Below are 22677 nucleotides of genomic sequence, written 5' to 3' on the forward strand. Positions count from 1 at the left end.
CTCCCCTCCACCGACCGCAACACGTACTTTCTTAATGTGGTCGACGCGTATTCCCGACTCCCCTTCGCCGTCCCATGCCCCAATATGACGTCTGCCACCGTCATCAAAGCCCTCAACACCATATGCGCTCTGTTCGGTTTCCCCTCCTACGTCCACAGCGACCAGGGATCCTCATTTATGAGCGAGGAGCTGCGCCAGTACCACCTCAACAGGGGCATTGCTTCGAGCAGGGCGACCAGCTCCCATCCCAGGAGAAACGGGCAGGTGGAGCGGGAGAATGCGACGGTCTGGAGGGCCGTCCAGCTGGCCCTACAGTCCAGAAATCGCCCGGCCTCCCGCTGGCAGGAGGTCCACCCCGATGCACTTCACTCCATTCGGTCGCTCATGTGCACTGCGACCAACAAACCCCCCCATGAACGTCTCTTTGCCTTCCCCAGGAAGTCCACCTCCGGGTTTCGCTCCCAACGTGGCTGGCAGCTCCAGGACCCGTTCTCCTCCGCAAGCACGTGCGGCTCTACAAGGCAGACCCATTGGTTCAGAGAGTACAGCTACTCCATGCAAACCCACAGTACGCCTACGTAGCGTACCCCGATGGCCGCCAAGACACAGTCTCCCTCAGGGACCTGGCACCAGCTGGGTTCCCACACACCACACCCCCCTGCCCCGGCGCCACCCTCCCCTCCCCTGGCACACCCCATCACAGCCCCCCCCTGCTGCAAGACAATCCGTCCTCCCCTTGCTCCCACCCAGGGATGAAGAGGATTTTGACACGCTCCTGGAGTCACCGAAGACCAAGCCAACGCCTGAGTCGCCACCAGCACTGCGGCGCTCTCAATGACAGATCAAGGCGCCCGATCGTCTAAATTTGTAACCTTCTCTGTAATTTTAAAACCAATCTGTATGTATATAGTTTTCCACCACCCCCGCTGGACTCATTTTTAACAGGGGGTGAATGTGGTAGTCTGTTGTACTATATTGTATATATGGGTATTACGGGAAGGCCCCTGTACTACAGGTACGGGGGTAGATCCCTGCCTGCTGGCTCCGCCCAGGAGGCGGAGTATAAATGTGTGTGCTCTCCGAACAGCAGCCATTTTGTAAGCTGCTGTAGGAGGCCACACATCTCTGTGTAATAAAGCCTCGATTACATTCTACTCTCGTCTCGTCGTAATTGATAGTGCATCAGCCTCTATGCCTGATAATCCCTCCCCCCCCGTTAGATTATCCATTCACGTCAGCATGAGGAAACACCAACATGAATTACGACTGGTCTCCCATTATGTGCACCTGGTGGGCAACCCCGGTGGAGGAGCTTGGGTGAGTGCATGGTTGAAGGAGAAGAGAATCATGCCCGGGCACTGCTGGTTGCTCTACTTTTACTTTTGCATACCAGGGCGGCTTTTAAAAACAGCACCCAGGCCTTTCAAAAAAAAAACTAAGTTGCTGGGAGGGAGGGTTCAAACAGAGCCAGCCCTGCCAGCATATGATGCTGTGAGACCTGCCCTTTCAACTTTTGTTTTGACTAAGTCCCGAGCAATACAGTGGCGAAAGCTGCTGGAAGCTTCAACGCTGCTTTTCCTGCCTGCTGTCATACTCTGCAAAAATAAAGGGGAAATCCTGTCCATTGACGCATTAAAATTATTGAAGTTTTCCATGTTGCAAATAACTTAGGTCGCTGGAATTACACTCTAATATATCACAATTAGTTTCCACAAAACTAACAAATGAACTAGAAAACAATTCTAAGTCAGTGCTGCTGTGGGAACCTTCATCTGCGTATCAGAATAATAGAAGCATTGCCAATGACGTTCTCTCTATTGGCAACTTCCTGATATGCACAGCTATTTGGTTAAGTCTCTCTTTTGGCAATGTGAACTTAGCAAATCAACTCTATTGAGATAGAAGGGTCGGGAGTGCTTTGAAAAGTGCTCCCCTCCATACTTTACATGAAGGTTTTATTGGGTCTGTGCCTTCATGCACTAGATCACCTGAGCACAGTGTAACTTGGAAAATTGCCTGAGTCAGAATTCACCCCTATAAAGAAGCTCCACTCTCCTATATCTCAGGAAAGTATCCATTTTTTATTCCTTTCAGTAAAATGTTTTGGTGTTTAATGGAATAACACAAAACGGAGTTTTAATGGCATAGCACAATATTGAGCATCCTGCTAACAGTTTTATGATATCAATGTCTCTGACCTGGGTTGTACTCCAATGTTCCATATTGTGAACATTTATTTAGGAAGGTGATTATGAAAGCTAGAGGCAATCTTGATATTAGTTATTTTTTTTACAGCTTCAGAAATTGTTAAAGAATTGTTGCAGATTAAAATATGAATTTTGTACATTGTTTAATTCCACATTGCTCATTCCACATTATTCTCTATTCTTCCATTCAGAAAGAATTGAACAACAGTAAATTCACAGCCTACTAAACTGTTAAAAGTTTAGCAGAAATGGTGTGCCCTGGTAGCAATGACACATTGTAGAAAACAGATGATTAAACAATATCTATTGACTTAAAGTCAATCACCATGAAACCACCTAGATTTTGACCATTTCAGTTTTAAAGAGTGCTCTAAGTTGTAGAGCATTGTGCATCATTGTAGTAACTTAAATAGGAGATAGCAAACAATCACAGATTTGACTATTAGGACAATCCAAATATCCAATGCAATATTAAATTGATATTAATACACTAAATTACCCATTTAAAGATTTTTTGATATAGAAAATGGCAACAGAGTTGAGAGATTTCACAAGGTATGTGGTAGCTGGATCCAGCACTAAGTTGACATGGCAGATATTGAATTGGAAATGTTGAGATAGCAATTTATAAGATGTGTTGTGCCTTAAGCATGATTTATAATGTGTAGATTTTTTGTATTGTAGGAAAACAATTTGATAAGTCAATGGATTATAATTTTGATGGTTGGCCACAGAATACTGGATTTATCATAAAAGTCCACCATCCTCTCCTGCTGGGAAATGATGGATACTCTGTCTTTTATGCAGATAGTGTGCTATACATGAAGCAATCTACAGACATAGGTACTATATGACTCAATAAAGATGATAAAGATTAATAATAAAGATTATTATTGTTAAGTCATGGACAGAAAAGTTAATAGTTTTGATTTGAAGGATCAAATTGCAGGATGTTATAGATGCACATTATTTTTAATCAGAGGAGGATTATAAATTCCTGAAATTATACACCCATCTGCCCCATTCCTATAGGCCTGCTTTGCTGTCTTCTAAAAACAATTTCTGACAGTATGTTAAATGACACACACTACTGATGCAAAAGCATAAATAACTCAAGTGATGGGGGTTTATTTATTGAATGACTTTCATCAAGCAATCCCATTACATCTTTCAGAAAAGAGATATAAAGACAAATACTTTTATTATATTAAAAGATCACTGCATTATATGATTGAACAATTTTATCATTATAAAACAGTGTGTCTTCTGACTTAGGATGAGTATATAAAAGGAAGATCTGACCGTGCAAATAAAAGAAGAGAAACATACTGGGCGCTATTCTCCACTCCCACGCCAGTTGGGAGAATCACCTGGGCCGCCAAAATTTCCCACGACGCCGGTCCGACGCCCTCCCGCGATTCTCCTAAGCGGCGGGAACAGCACGGTCGAGTTTTGCGGGCCGCAGGCCGGAGAATCGGCCGAGACACCCAAAACGGCGATTCTCCGGCACCCCTGCTATTCTCAGGGCCGAAGTCCCGACGGCGTGACCCCAGTTCACGCCGTCGCCGTTCACACCTGCTATTTAAAGTCGTCAGCCAGTCGTGCTGGCTGACGCTGAGCAGGGAGGAGGTGAGCGGACTGTAGCGCAGCGCCCGGAGACCGGGTCGGCTTCCCTGAGAAGGCTGCGGCCAAAGGGGGGGGGTGTGGGAGAGTGTGCAGGTGGGGGCGGGGGGGGTGCGGGAGAGTGCAGGTGGGGGCGGGGGGTGAGGGAGAGTGTGCAGGTGGGAGGGTGGTGCGGGAGAGTGTGCAGATGGGGGGGGGGGGGGCGAGGGAGAGTGTGCAGGTGGGAGGGGGGGCGAGGGAGAGTGTGCAGGTGGGAGGGGGGTGCGGGAGAGTGTGCAGGTGGGAGGGGGGCGAGGGAGAGTGTGCAGGTGGGAGGGGGTGCGGGAGAGTGTGCAGGTGGGAGGGGGATGAGGGAGAGTGTGCAGGTGGGAGGGTGGGGCGGGAGAGTGTGCAGGTGGGAGGGGGGTGAGGGAGAGTGTGCAGGTGGGAGGGGGGGTGAGGGAGAGTGTGCAGGTGGGAGGGGGGGATGAGGGAGAGTGTGCAGGTGGGAGGGGGATGAGGGAGAGTGTGCAGGTGGGGGGGTGGTGCGGGAGAGTGTGCAGATGGGGGGGGGGGCGAGGGAGAGTGTGCAGGTGGGAGGGGGGGCGAGGGAGAGTGTGCAGGTGGGAGGGGGGTGCGGGAGAGTGTGCAGGTGGGAGGGGGGCGAGGGAGAGTGTGCAGGTGGGAGGGGGTGCGGGAGAGTGTGCAGGTGGGAGGGGGGTGAGGGAGAGTGTGCAGGTGGGAGGGTGGTGCGGGAGAGTGTGCAGATGGGGGGGGGGGGCGAGGGAGAGTGTGCAGGTGGGAGGGGGGGCGAGGGAGAGTGTGCAGGTGGGAGGGGGGTGCGGGAGAGTGTGCAGGTGGGAGGGGGGCGAGGGAGAGTGTGCAGGTGGGAGGGGGTGCGGGAGAGTGTGCAGGTGGGAGGGGGATGAGGGAGAGTGTGCAGGTGGGAGGGTGGGGCGGGAGAGTGTGCAGGTGGGAGGGGGGTGAGGGAGAGTGTGCAGGTGGGAGGGGGGGTGAGGGAGAGTGTGCAGGTGGGAGGGGGGGATGAGGGAGAGTGTGCAGGTGGGAGGGGGATGAGGGAGAGTGTGCAGGTGGGGGGGTGGTGCGGGAGAGTGTGCAGATGGGGGGGGGGGGGGCGAGGGAGAGTGTGCAGGTGGGAGGGGGGGCGAGGGAGAGTGTGCAGGTGGGAGGGGGGTGCGGGAGAGTGTGCAGGTGGGAGGGGGGTGCGGGAGAGTGTGCAGGTGGGAGGGGGGCGAGGGAGAGTGTGCAGGTGGGAGGGGGTGCGGGAGAGTGTGCAGGTGGGAGGGGGGTGCGGGAGAGTGTGCAGGTGGGAGGGGGGCGAGGGAGAGTGTGCAGGTGGGAGGGGGGTGCGGGAGAGTGTGCAGGTGGGAGGGGGATGAGGGAGAGTGTGCAGGTGGGAGGGTGGGGCGGGAGAGTGTGCAGGTGGGAGGGGGGTGAGGGAGAGTGTGCAGGTGGGAGGGGGGGTGAGGGAGAGTGTGCAGGTGGGAGGGGGATGAGGGAGAGTGTGCAGGTGGGGGGGGTGAGGGAGAGTGTGCAGGTGGGAGGGGGAGTGAGGGAGAGTGTGCAGGTGGGGGGGTTGAGGGAGAGTGTGCAGGTGGGAGGGGGGGCGAGGGAGAGTGTGCAGGTGGGAGGGGGGTGCGGGAGAGTGTGCAGGTGGGAGGGGGGTGCGGGAGAGTGTGCAGGTGGGAGGGGGGCGAGGGAGAGTGTGCAGGTGGGAGGGGGGTGCGGGAGAGTGTGCAGGTGGGAGGGGGGTGCGGGAGAGTGTGCAGGTGGGAGGGGGGGCGGGAGAGTGTGCAGGTGGGAGGGGGGTGAGGGAGAGTGTGCAGATGGGAGGGGGGGATGAGGGAGAGTGTGCAGGTGGGAGGGGGATGAGGGAGAGTGTGCAGGTGGGGGGGGTGAGGGAGAGTGTGCAGGTGGGAGGGGGGTGAGGGAGAGTGTGCAGGTGGGAGGGGGGTGCGGGAGAGTGTGCAGGTGGGAGGGGGGGGCGGGAGAGTGTGCAGGTGAGAGGGGGGTGAGGGAGAGTGTGCAGGTGGGAGGGGGGATGAGGGAGAGTGTGCAGGTGGGAGGGGGATGAGGGAGAGTGTGCAGGTGGGGGGGGTGAGGGAGAGGGTGCAGGTGGGAGGGGGGTGAGGGAGAGTGTGAATGGTATCGTCCATCCGCGGATGCCACATGTCAGCCGCCCTGATATGGCAGGACGGTGACGAGGACACGGCCGCAGGGTGCGTGTGGCTGATGGGCACAGGCGAGTGGCACACTGGTGAGCAGTACGGTGTGAAGTGACCGTTGGGCGCAGACAGTGACCAGGTGTTCGGCTGGCTGCGTATCTGCAGCGCAACCAGGCCACCGGGGCACACAGGTATCCCATGCAACCCGGCTGACGGTGTGGAAGAACCTCCGTGTAACATGCCGTTTCTCTGCCCCCCACCACCCTCCTGCACGTCACCATGTATGCCAACCAGACAACGATGTTCACTGCCGTGGTTGGAGCCGCAGTTCTGGAGTTTGCCATCCGGCAGCATAGAGTCGGACGGCGCACAGTGGCTGCAGATGCAGTGGTCGCCGGTGCAGCAGAGGAGTTGGCCGCGGAGTGGCCCGTCGTCGACACGCAGGCCGCAGGCGCTCAGGACCCGAATGTACAGGGGGATGCCGAGGGGAACATTGACCGCCAGACGGCGAGGAATGCAGAGGAAGTGCTTGGGCGGGAGCAGGAGGAGGAGGAGGAGCAGGTGGAGCACGAGGATCCACTGATGGTGGTGCCAGGGCGCCACGGGCGTCCAGCAAGGTCTAGGGTGTACCGTGGCAGAATGTCGTTCGAGGCCCTACCGGACATCACATGCAGGAGGAGACTACGGTTCAGCAGGGAGACGGTCGCACATATATGCCAGCTCGTGGCGCACCTCGCACCACGTGGAATGGGAGGAGGACACGCGATACCAGTCTCTGTCAAGGTGACGGTGGCCCTAAACTTCTATGCGACAGGTTCCTTCCAGGCGCCGAGCGGGGACCTCTCCGGGATATCACAGGCATCGGTCCACAGGTGCATCAGGGCCGTCACCGACGCCTTGTACACCATCGCGGACAGGTACATTCAATTCCCCGAGGACCGAGCACAGCAGGAAGCACGGGCACGTGGATTCGCCAAGGTGTCCGGGATACCGATGGTCCAGGGTGTCATCGATGGTGTGCACGTCCCCATGCGCCCACCTGCAGACAGCAGGGACGTGTTCATGAACAGGAAGGGCGCGTACTCCATGAACATTCAGGTGGTGTGCGACCCCCCACATGAAGATCGTGCACGTGTGTGCAAGATACCCCGGGAGTGTGCATGACGCCTACATTCTGGCACAGTCGTTCATCCTCGCAATGTTCGATGGATGGCCCCCCCCCCCCCCCCCCGGCTGTGGGGCTGGTTGCTGGGTGACAAGGGCTATCCATTGAGGTCATGGCTGCTGACGCCAATACGGAGGCCTCAGACCAATGCGGAGAGCCTATACAACGAGGCACATGCAGCAACCAGGGGTGTGGTGGAGCGGTGCTTCGGCCTGCTGAAGATGCGCTTCAGATGCCTGGACCGCTCCGGAGGGGCCCTGCAGTACCGGCCCGACAGGGTCGGTCGCATAGTTGTGGTCTGCTGTGCGCTGCACAACATTGCCATGCAGAGGGGAGATGACCTGGTGGAGGAGTCGGAGGGAGGACCCGACGGCACTGGAGCCAACGCAAACGAGGGGGATGGGGAAGAGGAGGATGAGGATGATGAGGTGCATCAGGGTGGGGGGAGGGGCGTAGGACGCACACACTGCCCGGCAGCTTTGTACGCCCAGGAGGCTGCGCGACGGCACCGCCGGGGACAGCGGGCACGCGACGCGTTGGTGGCCGCACGGTTCACGCACCGTGGGGGTGGGATTCGCTGAACATTGCCACTTGCACCGTCACTCCTGTACACGGGCACCACACTGCACCCGCCCCCCGCACCGCGTTCACGGCAACAATTCCACATCACCTTACCACTGCGGCACTACGGGATTGCACAACATTGATGATTGGGTAAGTGTGTGTGATCAGTGCCATGTTGAATGATGACAGCCTGCTCTGCGATGAGCTGTGTGCTCAGATTCGCCTGCCAAGGTCTGACTCATGGCTATAGCTGAACCATGCACTCCGGTGGTCACAGCCTTCATGATGGATATTTCACCACATGCCCGTGTGTTGTGGCTGGCGTCGGTGTACCGAGGACAACGGTGTCCGATTATGGGGGGGGGGCGGGGGGGAAAAAGGGTCACCACATCCGGAACAGACCTTGAACGGCTCGTATACCACGACGCCAATCGGGCACCCTCCCGAGCCCCCTGGCACCGGACATAGCACACAGTCTTACAAGTCAAATTTAACAGTGCGTTTATTCGTGTGGTGAACATAGGTGCCCTACCCACTACAACTAGACTGTGCCCTGCACCCGTGCCAACTTCTTATGTGCCTAACGACTTTGCCTTACGGGCCCTACCACTACGTCTAGGTGTGTTCCCAGATGGTACAGCAGGAGTGGAGGTGGACTGCTGTGAATCACGCACTTCGACATGGCTCCCCGTCGGCATGAGTTTCCTGGGGCGGCCCGGCTTCGATGGGCCAGGCTGCTCTGCGGGCGGCTGGATGTCGTGGTGCCACCCTGACCTGCCCGCTCCCCACCAGATGCGCCAGGGACGGAACGGGGGGAGGCCGAGTGTACCGGGACGTCCCTTGGTGGAGCTACTGGGACGGGCCCCAGAACCTCCTCCTCCCTCGGGGAGCCCGGTGGCCCCGGGCCTCACTGTGGGACGGCGATGCGCTCGGAGACATGCCCCGTCGCACCCCCGACACATGGCGCTGCCAGTCCTGGAGGCCGCAGCGGTATCGACCACGGTCCGAATGTTCGCCGAGACGGGGCCCAGGGAGTGCCACATTCCTGCCAAGGTCTGTGCGATCTCGACCTTTGAGTGCGCGAAGCCATCCATCATGTGCGCCAGGCGGTCTATGCTCTCCGCGACTGACTGCTGGGACTGAGCCATCGCTTGCTGGGACCGGGCCATGGCATGGTGAGACTCAGCCAGGGCCCGGAGAGCGGCGGCAATGTCGTGTTGGCTCTGGCGCATGGCTACCTGTGAGAGGGCAGCCCGCTCCTGGACCATGGATGACGCGTGCACGTGAAGCCCAACGCCTTGCAGAACCTGACCCATGGCCAAAACCCCTTCACCCATTGCCTCCACCGCGGAAGCCACCCGTGCGGTGTCGGCCTGGGTGGCTGCGATGAGCGGCACCACTCCCTGCTCCTGGACCGGATAGACTCCTCCAGCTCCATGTGCAGGTCCTGGAAGATGGCCCTCATCCCGTTACTCAGTCCCTGGGTGTCCATACGCATCGGTTGTCCGGGTGGGTCAATTACATCCAGGAACCCGGGAACTGTCTGGTGGCAGCTAGTTGCTGGGCCTGGGCTGCCCTCCGACTGTCCAGCCCCTCGGCTGCTCCAAACTCCACCTGCTGTACCGGCTCGACTGTGGGGTGCGCACCAGACCGTGACCCGGGAGCCTCATCACTTATATGCCCAACCGAGGTGAGTGTCTCTGCGATGGTGAACGGTGTGGGAGACAGCAGTGCCGCAAGCTCGAGGTCATCATCCGTCAAGACGTCTGGTGTGTATTGGTCCCCCTCATGGCCAGGCGCAAGCTCAATGCGGGCCATGTCGTCTTGACCTCCAGTTCGATCCAGCGGGTGTGTGGCCGTGATATGGGCTTTGGCATTACTGTCCACCCTGTGCCCTTGACTAATGTCTGTCCCGGAGGTCTCAGCGTCCCGGTCCTGTGTCCCAGACTGTGAGGTCTGCCCTCCTGTCCGACCAACTGCCAACCTCTGGCGTGCGTCCCTGGGTGCCGTTGCGGTGGGTGGCGTTGCGCTGCTTCCTGGGCGAGACGTCCCTGAAGGTTCGGCGGATAGCCCTGGGGAAGATAAAAGATTCGGGGTTCGTTAGACACGGTGGCCCGGGTGTATGGTGGTGGTGGGTGCACAGTGTGAGGGGGGATGGGATCTGGGGTGCAATGGCCAGAGTGTGAGGGGGGATGGGATCTGGGGTGCAGTGGCCAGAGTGTGAGGGGGGATGGGATCTGGGGTGCAGTGGCCAGAATGTGAGGGGGCGATGACGGGTTGGGGGTGGAGAGGACATGCAGGGTTCTCTCACTTGCTTCTGCGCCTCCGACCTGGCATGGCGCGATCTCCTGGGTGGCGGATCCCCCAGCGAGGTCCAGGGCCCTCTGCTCGTGAATGGTTAGGGGGTGCAGGACCGGAGAACCCCCTCCGGTTCTCATGCGCCTCACCGCGCTGGATGGCTGGCGATGCCCACGTCTTGGGCAGAGGGTGTCCCTTCTCCGCTTCACCTCATCCACCAGGGTGTTCAAGTCCGTATCCTGGAACCTCGGTGCGGCTCTTCGGGGCTCAGCCATCTCCTCAGTTCCCCTCCGGGTCCTCTGTGCGCGGTTCGCGCAATTTATGACGCAGCGGTGCGTCATTCGGGCATCGCACGGTGACGACGCGGCCTTCGCGGAACGCCCCCCCCGAGGTTCTCGCGGCCCCGATCCTAGCCCTTTTTCGGGCCCTGAATCGGTCGGGATCGGGGCCGTTCCGCGCGCCATGAACCTCGACGGCGTTCACGACGGCGCGGCCACTTCGGCGTGGGAGTGAAGAATCGCGCCCATTGTCTGCATTGAAAGGATAACTAGCCATGAAGATTCCTCATATGAAGTCAGTCTCTAATGCCCATTGTGTGAGTTTTGAGCAGTGAAAGGATTGGGGCAAGTCCCAAGTAAAGATTTTTTAAAATTCTATTTGTCCTCGAGAAGAAACTAGAAATTACTGCCTGAATTATCTTTCCTGTTTCATTATTTGGAGGATGAATAAGAAAAACATTTAAAACTATTGATGAAAAGATTGAGATTAATGGAGGTGTTCAGGAAGGATTTCACTCAGAGTAAATAACGAGAAACTGTTTCCAGTTACAGAAGGGTCAGTAACAAGAGTACACAGCTTTAAGATAATTGGTAAAAGAACGAGGTGAGATGAGGATTTTTTTTGTAATGCGGTGAATTGAGGTGGTCTGCACTGCACTGTTTGAAAGGTGGAAGTAGATTCAGTAGGAATTTTCAAAAGGGAATTCGGATAAATACTTGAAGGAGAAAAACCTGCAGAGCTCCAGGAAGGACCAGGGGTGTGGGACCAGTCAGATAACTGTTCCAACACATTGGCAAACCCACCATGGCTGATGGCCTCCTTTTGTGCTGTGTCATTCTATGATCTATCCTAGGTATGGGATCAAACAGAATGTTAAAATAAATAAAGGGATTTTCTGTTCAAACAAAAGTACATTATCGCCTGCATTTCATGCTCCCCTGATAGCAGCATTTTAGGCTGATGGGAGTGTGAAATTGATGAAACGGATTTTGCTCTGGATTCCTAACCACCCTGACATTGCAGCGATTTTATGTCCTTGTTTAGGCTCTTGGCCACTGGAATGTCATTTCCTCTCCAACCTTAATTGTTGGGGTAATGTGAGGATTTTGTGGGGAAAGCCTGAAAATGAATGGGCTTAGATTTCAATTGAGCAGGGCTGGGTGTGTGGGGCGCCTCCATCACAAGACCATATGACTTTGGGTGCCCCCCAAAAGATTTTCCCTTAGATCCCTAAATACCTACTCTCCACCCTCTCAGGCCTTTCTTGCCCTGGGATCCCCAAAACTTACTTTGCCATCTGATCCGGCACTTCTCTGGCACGTTGAAACACTTCCTCTTCTGTCAACTGCTGGGACAAGAACTGCCGGCAAATCGGATGGGCCAGCAGCTGGTCTTAGGCAAGACTTCCTTCCAAATGAGGGGTGGAACAAAACTCAAATAACACTTACTTGAGCATGAAATGGCTGCAGGGCATCAGTGTCAGCAGAAAGTTTTGATGACTGGATGGGATTCAACATCCGCTGAAATATTCAAGTCAATATGTTAAGATGCATTTTCCAACCAGCAAAAGCTACTTTAAGAGTCTGAAGCATTTGTACACATAAGCACTATAATTCAATTTTTATTCTGTTTAAAACCAACAGAACTAGATTCACTCACACATGCTATGGTAGAATTAAACAAACCTCAAACATAAGCTAATGTTGTCTATTGTAATTTTACTCAAGGGATAGATAGATCATGTTCAGTAATTTAATGGTCAGCCAATCTTTGTTCACCGGATACATCCAGCCTTCAAATGCCATGACAAAGTTTAAAACATGAAAACCATCCATCAGATAATGCACATAGTTCAGTCAATTTCCTTTCCTCGTAATTATTTGTCTTTCAGTGAGCATTGGTTTGGAGATATGGACACCCTCCGAATATTTTAGCAAATATCACTCATGTAAAACACGTTCTAGCTGCTCTAATTTAGGCGCATGTAATAGTATGGCATCTTTCAGCAGCTTCATTTGATTCCGGACTAGCACAAACCTCAGCAATTGTTATTTTTGGGCCTTGGTTTCATATATGATAGATGAACCAACATTATATTCTTTCTGATTCTTGCTCTTTTCAATATGTCTACAAACATTTATTTTCTGTTTTGATGTTAATGCAATTCTTTTGCACTCCTCACCTTTGTTTTTCTCTGGTTTATTGGATGCCATTGTGGCAAAATGGGGCTTATAATTCATGATAATGCACAATGTAATACCAGATGCACGAATTACAATGGTGGGTGCTAACAAGAACTATCGGCGCCTCTCCAGAAGCTTGGCCACCTGTACCAAGGTGACCAGACAGCGCTTGGAACTCTTTGGGTTCTGGATAACTTCTGAATGACTTCTGGTTGGTTGCATTGGGGAATATTAGAAATTCTGGTTAGCAGCACATTCCAGTTGGCACAATAGTTGATAACACAAAAGTTTACTGAAATTCAAATTGCTGTGCAGGTCACATTGAGTCGATGTAGATTATGCCTGATGTTATTGTTTTAACTCTGCTTTTTACCATGATCTAATTTGAAAAAAAAAGCTGCACTAACTTGAAATATTTGCTCAAATGACCTGTTTCCACTTTCTTCCAGTTGATGCAAGATTTGGCCCCTCAGAAAACAGTCACGTTACAGGTATTTATTATACATTCCAAAGGAAATGTGTTTTTTGATATTCAGTCTGTTTAAGTGTTTAAAACACTGTATTCGCCTATTTTGCTTCTTCAAAGTGTGAAATTGCTATTCTCATCTCGGTCCCTAATCAGCAATGCCATATACTGACTGAGGTTGAGAGGGGAGAAAAGGAAACTTGCTGAAAAATCTATATTAATGTTGTTTTAAGTTGATCATCACAATCAACATGAGTGACTTTCCTTCCAGTTGCCCCTCACAGATTGAGAGCACTTTGCTTCTCGTCAGACCATGAGTGCAAATGAGATTGGAAGATTAGTAGAACGGAGGACAAATTGAAGTTGCATTGATGTAATGCCAATGCTGTTACAATAAATAGCACCAACAAACTGTATAAATTAAAATGTTCGATATTTGATCATTCTAATCAGATAGATAATTCCAGTGACTTTTTTGTTTAAAACTTTATAGGTTTAGCGTCTCTTACCTTTAACTTATCACATGAAGAAATATTTTATGCCAGGGAATGTAATCATTTTTTGACTGGAATCATCCTGGACTCATATACTTTGAAGGATCCTCAACAAATAACATGGGAAATACTGCAACTGGTAAACATTCTTTGGGTATGTTTTATTAGCATTATTTCAGCAATATGAAAAAGTCAACATTTGTGATTATGTTTTTGTTTTAATGATAAATTTAAAATTGGCAGGTAAATAAGTGAAGCTGATACATTGAGGAAGGATATTGTGCAAATGCCAACTAGTTTTAAAGTATTAATGTACAAGCCATCAAAGGTGGCGGCGCTGGGAGGAGAGTGAAATTCCAGTGAAAGACTTCTGATGAGAGGAACTGTTTCTATTTTTGGAGGGCCAGTAACCAGCGGACACATGTTTAAGGAAACTGGCAAAAGAACCAGAGGGGAGTTGAGAATTTGGTTTTCACTGTGAATTGTGATGGTCTGGGATGCACTGCCTGTAATGGTAGTGGGTAGTAGATTTAGTATCAACTTTCAAAAGATATATACATGAAATGGAAAATGCAGGCAGTGGGACTAATTGAAGAGCTCACGATAGGCAGTGTTCACCTCCTGTGCTGTATGATTCTATGAGAGGGTCTCCTGCCTAATCATACATCACATGGAATGGGAACCAGGAGATAACAGAGAGAGAAAACATGGTTCACCAAGAATGGAAGAGACAGATAGCACGAGTAAAAAAATATAAAGGTATTAAGTGAGGTCAGAGTAAGAGGAAATGCACCAAAGCCTAAAGGGTTTACTGTCTAAGCATGTGAATACAGAGTGTGGTAGATAAGGAGATGATATGCAGGTGCAGGTAGCTATGTGAAAAGGTCTCCAACATGGACACCTTACCCCAAAAAAGTACTGGGTACTAAATATTCATCTTTCCTTTAGTGTGTGTGGTGTTCTCTGTGTTGCTTATTAGGATGGATTTTGTAGTGTTCCACAAAGACCACAGTATAGCTTTTACTTAAAGCTATGATTTTATTTACATGACTAAACTGGGTTTCGACACTTATTCCTGGCTAATCTCACTCCTAGTATAACTTTAATCTAACCTTCTCGCACTAACTGCTCTGATGACCTCGCTCTAGCTGTCTCCTGCCTACTCCTCCCCTAAGGTCTAGCATCACTGTTTTATATATATATAGATAGATATATATATATATATATATGCAGCTGCCTCTAGTGGTTATTCATGATACTACATTAACTCTTGTAATGCTGATAGTTATGATAATACCACAGCGTGGTGACCAGAACTGCACGCAGTACTCCAGCTAATTCCTAACTCCTGTGTTATACAGTCCAGCATAACCTCCCAATGTCATAATATACACCAGTGTATCATGGTGCAGACACACACACTGATGGATACACAGCAAGACCAATCAACACGCACAACACCGCAGCCAATCACCAGTTAGAGCACACTCACTATATAGACAGAGGGCATCAGAGTTCCCGCTCATTCGGGATGCAGCCTCTCAGTAGGACAGAGCTTATAGCGTTCAGCAGTTCTTCACCATGTGCTGAGTGCATAGACTGGTTAGGACAGGCATAGGTCTTTAGTTTAATCTAACATCATGTTAACCAACAGTGAAAGTATGTTCAACAGTTTCGAACTTAATAAAATAGTGTTGTACTATTTTAAGTGTTGGTGGCCTGTATGTGTTCCACGGATCCAGAGCTCCCAACACATCATGGTACCAGTAGTTGAGGGATGTTAGAACTTCTTAGACCTACCTGCATGTGATCTGCCTTCCACCAGCATACAGTCATCCTGCAAAATGGACAGCGTCCACCCGCCGCCGCCGCTCCGCATCACCGGTAACCTAGGGGCCAACTGGAAGATATTCAAACAACGCTTCCAGCTCTACCTTGAAGCCACAGACCAGGAAGCTGCCTCAGACACCAAGAAGACCGCTCTCTTCCTATCCACGGCCAGGGAACATGCCATCCACATTTTCAATTCTCTCACCTTTGCTGATGGTGAAGATAAATCAAAATTCAAGACGGTCCTCCTTAAGTTTGACAGTCACTGTGACATCGAGTTGAATGAAAGTTTTGAGCGCCATGTATTCCAACAGCGTTTGCAGGGTAAGGATGAACCTTTCCAGTCCTTTCTCACCCACCTCCGCATCCTTGCGCAGTCCTGTAATTACGGGCCCACCTCCGACTCCATGATACACGACCAGATCGTTTTCGGTGTTCAGTCAGACTCCCTACGCCAGCAGCTCGTCAAGGTAAAGCAGCTCACCCTAGCGATTGCCATCGAGACCTGCGTGCGACATGAACACGCCACTAGTCGGTATTCCCACATCCAAGCGTCTGGGCAAGGTCCCCACGAGGCAGAACGGGTCCAAGCAATCGAGCAACTCCAGGGCCTCAGCCTGGATGAGGGCAGCCATTTTGCACGCTTTCCGTGGACTCTCGCGCTTGTGCGCACCGAACGAGGCGACGTCGACGAACGTACTGCGCGGGCGAGCACCACGTACAACCGCACCACACGTGCGCGGTGGCGCAGCGAACGTACTGACGCTACAACGTGCGGCAACTGTGGCTCGGCCCACTTAAAGCGGCAATGTCCTGCCAAATCCCAACGATGCCTGTGATGTGGCAAACTTAGCCACTATGCTGCTTTTATGTTGATCAGCTCAGCCTGCCAACTCTCGTTGTTCCAGCCAGCCTCGCAGGAATGTCCGGGCCATTCAACCCACGGTCACCGAGCCCGATTCGGACCTGCTACCCGATATTGACACCGAGTACCCGAAGGCGCCTTTTCGAGTCGGTATCACTACAAAAAAGCAGGCATGCAAGCTGCTGAACCTAGTTCAGAGAGTTCACTCTCTCTCTTCTGCTGACGCATCTGCCTTTCAGGACACTGACTTCAGGGCGCAGCTCGATGTCATTATCAACCAGTACCACGACGTCTTCGAGGGCATGGGTACGCTCCAGAAAACCTACAAGATTTTATTACAACCGAATGCCACGGCTGTGTTGCACGCACCTCGCAGGGTCCCAGCACCCCTTAAGGACTGCCTCAAGCAGCAGCTGCAGGACCTCCAGAACCAAGGAGTGATTTCCAAAGTCACGTAACCGACCGACTGGGTCAGTTCCTTGGTATGTGTAAAAAAGCCTTCCGGTGAATTGAGAATTTGCATTGACCCCAAGGATCTAAATCGCAATATTATGAGAGAGCACTATCCAATTCCCAAGCGCGAAGAGCTCACGTGTGAGATGGCTCGCGTCAAGCTCTTTACCAAACTTGACGCCTCAAAAGGATTCTGGCAAATCCAGCTCGATAAATCCACCAGAAAACTCTGCACATTTAACACCTCCTTTGGAAGATATTGTTACAACAGGATGCCATTTGGGATCATCTCTGCATCAGAAGTGTTCCATAGGATTATGGAACAAATGATGGAAGGTATTGAAGGTGTTCGCGTCTATGTCGATGACATAATCATTTGGTCCACCACCCCGCAGGAGCATGTTAGTCGCCTCCAGCGCGTATTCAAACGTATACATGAGTATGGCCTCCGCCTCAACAGGGCAAAATGCTCTTTTGGTCAGACAGAACTTATGTTCCTCGGGGACCACATCTCCCAATTGGCTGTGCAGCCGGATGTGGACAAGGTAGTTGCTATCACAGCTATGAAAACACCAGAGGACAAGAAGGCGGTCCTCCGATTTCTGGGCATGGTCAATTTTTTTAGGGAAATTCACCCCTAATCTCGCCTCTCATACCACGGCTCTCAGGAACCTGGTCAGGAAGCCGACAGACTTCCAATGGCTCCCTGCCCACGAGCGCGAATGAAGAGAACTCAAGGCAAAACTGACCACGGCCCCGGTCTTAGCTTTCTTTGATCCAGCAAAGGAGACCAAAATTTTGACCGATGCCAGTCAATCCGGCATTGGGGCAGTGCTCCTTCAACGTGATGAAGCCTCATCATGGGCCCCCGTTGTATACGTGTCATGTGCGATGACCCCCACGGAGCAGCGCTATGCGCAGATAGAAAAGGAAGTGCCTGGGCCTTCCGACCGGTGTTGTTAAGTTTCACGATTGTGTCCACGGACTTCCTCAATTCACCGTCGAGACCTACCATCGCCCGTTGGTCAATATAATACAGAAAGACTTGAACGACATGACGCCTCGCCTCCAGCGTATTCTTCCCAAGCTCCGGCGATACGACTTCCAGCTGGTATACACCCCAGGCAAGGACCTCATCATTGCTGATGCTCTCTCCAGGGCAGTCAACACTCCATGTGACCCAGCGGGATTTGTCTGCCAGGTTGACGCCCATGTGGCATTCGCGGCCTCCAATCTACCTGCCTCGGATGAATGCCTCCTCCAAATTTGCCGCGAGATGGTGGCTGACCGCTTGCTACAGCGTGTCATGCGCCACCTAACGGACGGGTGGCTCAAGGGCCAATGCCCTCAATTCTATAATGTCAGAGATGATCTGGCGGTAGTAGACGGGGTTCTTCTAAAACTGGACCGCATTGGCATCCCGCATAGCATGCGCCAGCTTGTCCTGGAACAACTACACGAGGGCCACCTTGGCGTGGAAAAGTGCCGCCGACGGGCCCGAGAGGCAGTGTACTGGCCAGGCATTAATGAGGACATAGCCAACACAGTGCTCAACTGCCCCACTTGTCAGCGCTTCTAGCCGGCCCAACCACGTGAGACCATGAGTTGGTCACGTCACCATGGACCAAGGTGGGCATCGACCTGTTCCACGCGCTGGGTAGAGACTATGTCCTGATCGTGGACTACTTTTCGAATTACCCGGTGGTGATACGGTTGCACGACCTCACCTCGTCTGTATTCGTGCATGTAAAGAAACCTTTGCTCGTCACGGCATCCTGCTCACAGTTATGTCGGACAATGGCCCCTGCTTCACCAGCCAAGAATGGTCCAACTTTGCCAGGCGGTACAATTTTGCCTATGTGACGTCCAGTCCCCTGTACCCCCAATCCAACGGCAAAGCAAAGAAGGGAGTACATATCGTCAAACGGCTCCTATGCAAGGCTGCCAATGCTGGGTCTGATTTCTACCTTGCCTTGCTGGCCTATCGCTCCGCCCCACTGTCCACTGGCCTGTCGCCAGCCCAGTTACTCATGAGTCGCACCCTGAGGACCATCCATGTCCCAGACCTCGACCACGTTCCGGTCCTTCGCCGGATGCAGCTGTCTCGTGCACAACACAAGGTGGCTCATGACTCCCGTGCAGCTGATCTCCCTGCTCTGGCTCCACATGACAATGTCCGCGTCCATCTTCCAGATGGTGGCTGGTCTGCAACCGCTGTTGTCCTTCAGCAGGTGGCCCCCCCGCTCGTTCCTGGTTCGTCTACCGGATGGCTCTATTCTGCGCCGCAATCGACGTGCCCTTCGTCTCGTTCCACGCTCGCCACATGATCCTCCAGTGTCGCCTCGCCCTCCTGCTGACCCTGCCACGGACTATGCAGAGCTCCCTGTCACTCTGCCTCCCACTGACTTTGACGCAGTCCAGCCCACTCCTGAACCGGCGGCTCTCGACCCACCCTTGAGGCGGTCAACCAGAATTTGTCGCCCACCTCAGAGACTAAATTTATGAACTATTTGAATTTATGGACCCTCTGAATTGTTTTGTTGCTTTGTTTGATCGTTTCCCTGGTTTGTATATAGTGTTGATCTCGTTACTCTTGTTGCACACTGCTTCTCTGCACCAGGCACCTTCCCATGTAAATAGCTTAGTTCTCATGTACGTAGTCCTGTAAATAGGTCTTCGCACCCCACACGTAGTTAGGAACATTCTCACCACACATTATTTATTGCCACGCACATACATTTTTTTTATAAAAAGGGGGGATGTCATAATATACACCAGCATATCATGGTGCAGATACACACTGATGGACACACAGCAAGATCAATCAACACACACAACACCGCAGCCAATCACCAGTTAGAGCACACTCACTATATAGACAGAGGGCATCAGAGTTCCCGCTCATTCAGGATGCAGCCTCTCAGTTGGACAGAGCTTATAGCGTTCAACACAGTTCTTCACCATATGCTGAGTGCATAGATTGGTTAGGACAGGCATAGGTCTTTAGTTTAATCTAACATCGTGTTAACCAACAGTGAAAGTATGTTCAACAGTTTCTAACTTAATAAAATAGTGTTGTACTATTTTAAGTGTTGGTGGCCTGTATGTGTTCCACGAATCCAGAGCACCCAACACATCACCCAACTCATATCCTATGTCTTGGCTAATAAAGACAAATATCCCATCTGCCTTCTTAATCACCTTGTCTACCTGTTTAGTTACATTCAATGATTTGTGCACTGTATTTCAAGGTCTCTCTGTTTGTCTACACTTCTCAGTATCCTATTTATTCCTTTGCCTCATTAGCCTTCTCCAAATGCATAGTCTCACACTTTTCTGGACTGAACTCCATTTGCTTTGTTCTGCTCACCTGACGTGTTCAATCATATCTTCCTGCAGTCTACCAGTTTTTCCTTCGTTATCAGCTGCATGGCCAATATTTGTACCATCTTAATCATACCCCCTACATTTAGGTCTAAATCATTGATATACAGCACAAAAAGCAAGGGACCTACTACTGAGCCCTATGGACCCCACTGGAAATAGTCTTCCAGTCAAAAATAAAAACACCCATTCTCTTGCTGTGCCAATTAGCCATGGATCCCATGGCTTTTACATTTGGTATCAATTTGCTATGTGGGACCTAATCAAAAGCCTTGCTAAAATATGTATATACAACATCAAATGCACTACCATCATGGGACCCTCCTTGTTACCGCTTCAAACACATTCAATGTTAGTGAGACACCACCTTCCTTTAGCAAATGAATGTTCTTGGATCCTGGAGAGTTAGGAGGCGGCATGGGTCTATTAATTAAGGTACAGTTTTCAAGTGCTGGAGCGAGAGGATGTGGGGTCAAGAACAGAGTTTATTTTGTTAAAGTCAAGAAAATATAAAGGTCCCTTTTTTTTTTAGAAAACATTTTATTGAAGCATTTATAATTTTAACATTTTAACACTCTAAACAACCAAGCTGTCTGGCACACGCAACAACCTCACAGTAACATACCCAACTTTTCCCCGCCCTACCTCCTGACTGCCCATATATTAGATTCCCTACCTGTGTTCTTCACTGCCATGCCTTCCTCCCCCCCCCCCCCCCTTCTTCTGATGGTCAGTTTTCCATAAAGAAATCGATGAACGGCTGCCACTTCCATGCGAACCCCTGTATTGAACCCCTTAAGGTGAACTTAATCTTCTCTAGTCTAAGAAACCCTGCCATGTCATTAACCCACACTCTTGACTTTGAAGGCTCCGAGTCCCTCCATCCCAGAAAAATCCATCTCCGGGCCACCAGGGAGGCAAAGTCCAAAACGTCTGCCTCCTTACCCCCCCCGGGGCTCCCGGATCTTCCGACACTCCAAATATTGCCACCTCTGGACTCGGAGTCATCCTCCCTTCCAGGACCTCTGACATGACATCTGAGAATCCCTGCCAAAATCCCCTCAGCTTTCGACACGCCTAAAACAGATGTACATGATTTGCAGGACTCCTCCCGCACCGACTCGAAAAGCCAACTCATCCGGGCCACAGTCATATGAGCCCTATGGACCACCTTGAACTGGAGCAGGCTAAGCCTGGCACACGACGAGGACGCGTTCACTCTCCGCAGGGCCTTCTCCCATAGTCTGACTTCCAACTCTTTCCCCCCACCCACCCATAACTCGTCCTCCCATTTCTGCTTCACCTCCCCAATTGGGACCCCTTCCCACTCCATCAATTCCTTATATATTTCCGACATCTTCCCCTCCCCAACCCTTGTTTTTGACATCACCTTATCCTGTAGTCCCCTTAGGGGGAGGCGAGGAAACCTGGAACCTGCCTCCGTACAAAGTCCCACACCTGCAGGTACTGAAATCCATTCCCACCCGGCAACCCCCCCCCCCCCGAGCAAACTGGTGATTATCACAGATCGGTGACCACACTGACGCCCCCTCCAGTCTCATGTGCTGCCTCCATTGCCCCCATACCCTCAGGGCTGCCATTACCACTGGGCTTGTGGAGTACTGAACCAGCGAGAACGGCAGAGGTGCCGTTAACAGAGTCTCCAGACTCGTGCCCTTACAAGATGCCACGTCCACTCGCTCCCTCACCGACCCCGACCCCTCTACCCACTTCCTAACGATCGATATATTCGCCATCCAGTAATAATTAATAAAGTTCGAAAGGGCCAAGCCCCCTCCCCGCACCCCCGTTCCAGAAGGACCTCCTTCACCCTCGGGGCCTTCCCAGCCCATATAAAACCCGAGATCAAATGCCTTGGAGATTAAGATTGGGAGACATTGAAACACAAACAGCAATCTTGGGTGGACTGTAACTTTCACAATCTGTACCCTCCCCGCCAATGACGGGAGCACGTCCCACCTACGGAAGTCCCCTTTCATTTGCTCGATCGCCCTGCCCAAATTTAACTTCTGGAGCTGACCCAGTCCCTTGCCACCTGAATCCCCAGGTACCTAAAACTCCTTCCCAACACTTTAAACGACGTCTCCCTCAGTCTCCTCTCCTGCCCCCTTGCCTGGAACGTGAAGACCTCGCTCTTAGAGCGAGACCCTATGCTCCAACCCCCCCCCCCCGCTATCCTCTGCCAAATGGTTGATGACCTAAGCGCCATTGCCAAAGGCTCTATGGCCAGGGCAAACAGTACTGGGGAGAATGGACACCCTGCCTTGTCCCCCTGCACAGACTAAAATACTCTGACCGAACCCGGTTGGTCCTTGCATTCGCCTGATATAGCAACCGGATCCAATCCACAAATCCCTGCCCGAACCCCAATCTTCCCAGGATATCCCACAGGTACTTCCATTCTACCCAATCAAAGACTTTTTCCGCATCCATGGCCACCACCACCTCGACCGCGTGCCCCTCTGCTGGCATCAATATCATGTTTAGGTGCCATCTAATATTGGACGTCAAGTGATGTCCCTTCATAAATCCCGTCTGGTCCTCCACTATTACCCCCGGGATAGAATCCTCTATGCGCCTACCAAGATCTTTGCCATCAATTTCGCATCCACATTTAAAAGGGAGATCGGCCTAAACGACCCACAACTTTCTGGATCATTCTCCCGCTTCAAAATAAGGT

The 22677-nt window shown here is 51.9% G+C and overlaps 1 protein-coding gene across 2 annotated transcripts in view; it reads left to right on the top strand.

Moving 5' to 3' along the window:
- The window catches only part of LOC140430716 (BTB/POZ domain-containing protein KCTD19-like), a 200582-nt gene that overhangs the window by 155685 nt on the left and 22220 nt on the right, over positions 1-22677 (top strand). For both annotated transcript variants that reach the window (XM_072518382.1, XM_072518383.1), the window contains 3 exons: positions 2892-3050; positions 12934-12975; positions 13444-13598. In XM_072518382.1, coding sequence (XP_072374483.1) covers positions 2892-3050; positions 12934-12975; positions 13444-13598 — 356 coding nt within the window. The remainder of the gene's footprint in view (positions 1-2891; positions 3051-12933; positions 12976-13443; positions 13599-22677) is intronic.

Source organism: Scyliorhinus torazame, chromosome 10, assembly GCF_047496885.1.
Source record: "Scyliorhinus torazame isolate Kashiwa2021f chromosome 10, sScyTor2.1, whole genome shotgun sequence".
In the NCBI taxonomy this organism is placed as follows: Eukaryota; Metazoa; Chordata; class Chondrichthyes; order Carcharhiniformes; family Scyliorhinidae; genus Scyliorhinus; species Scyliorhinus torazame.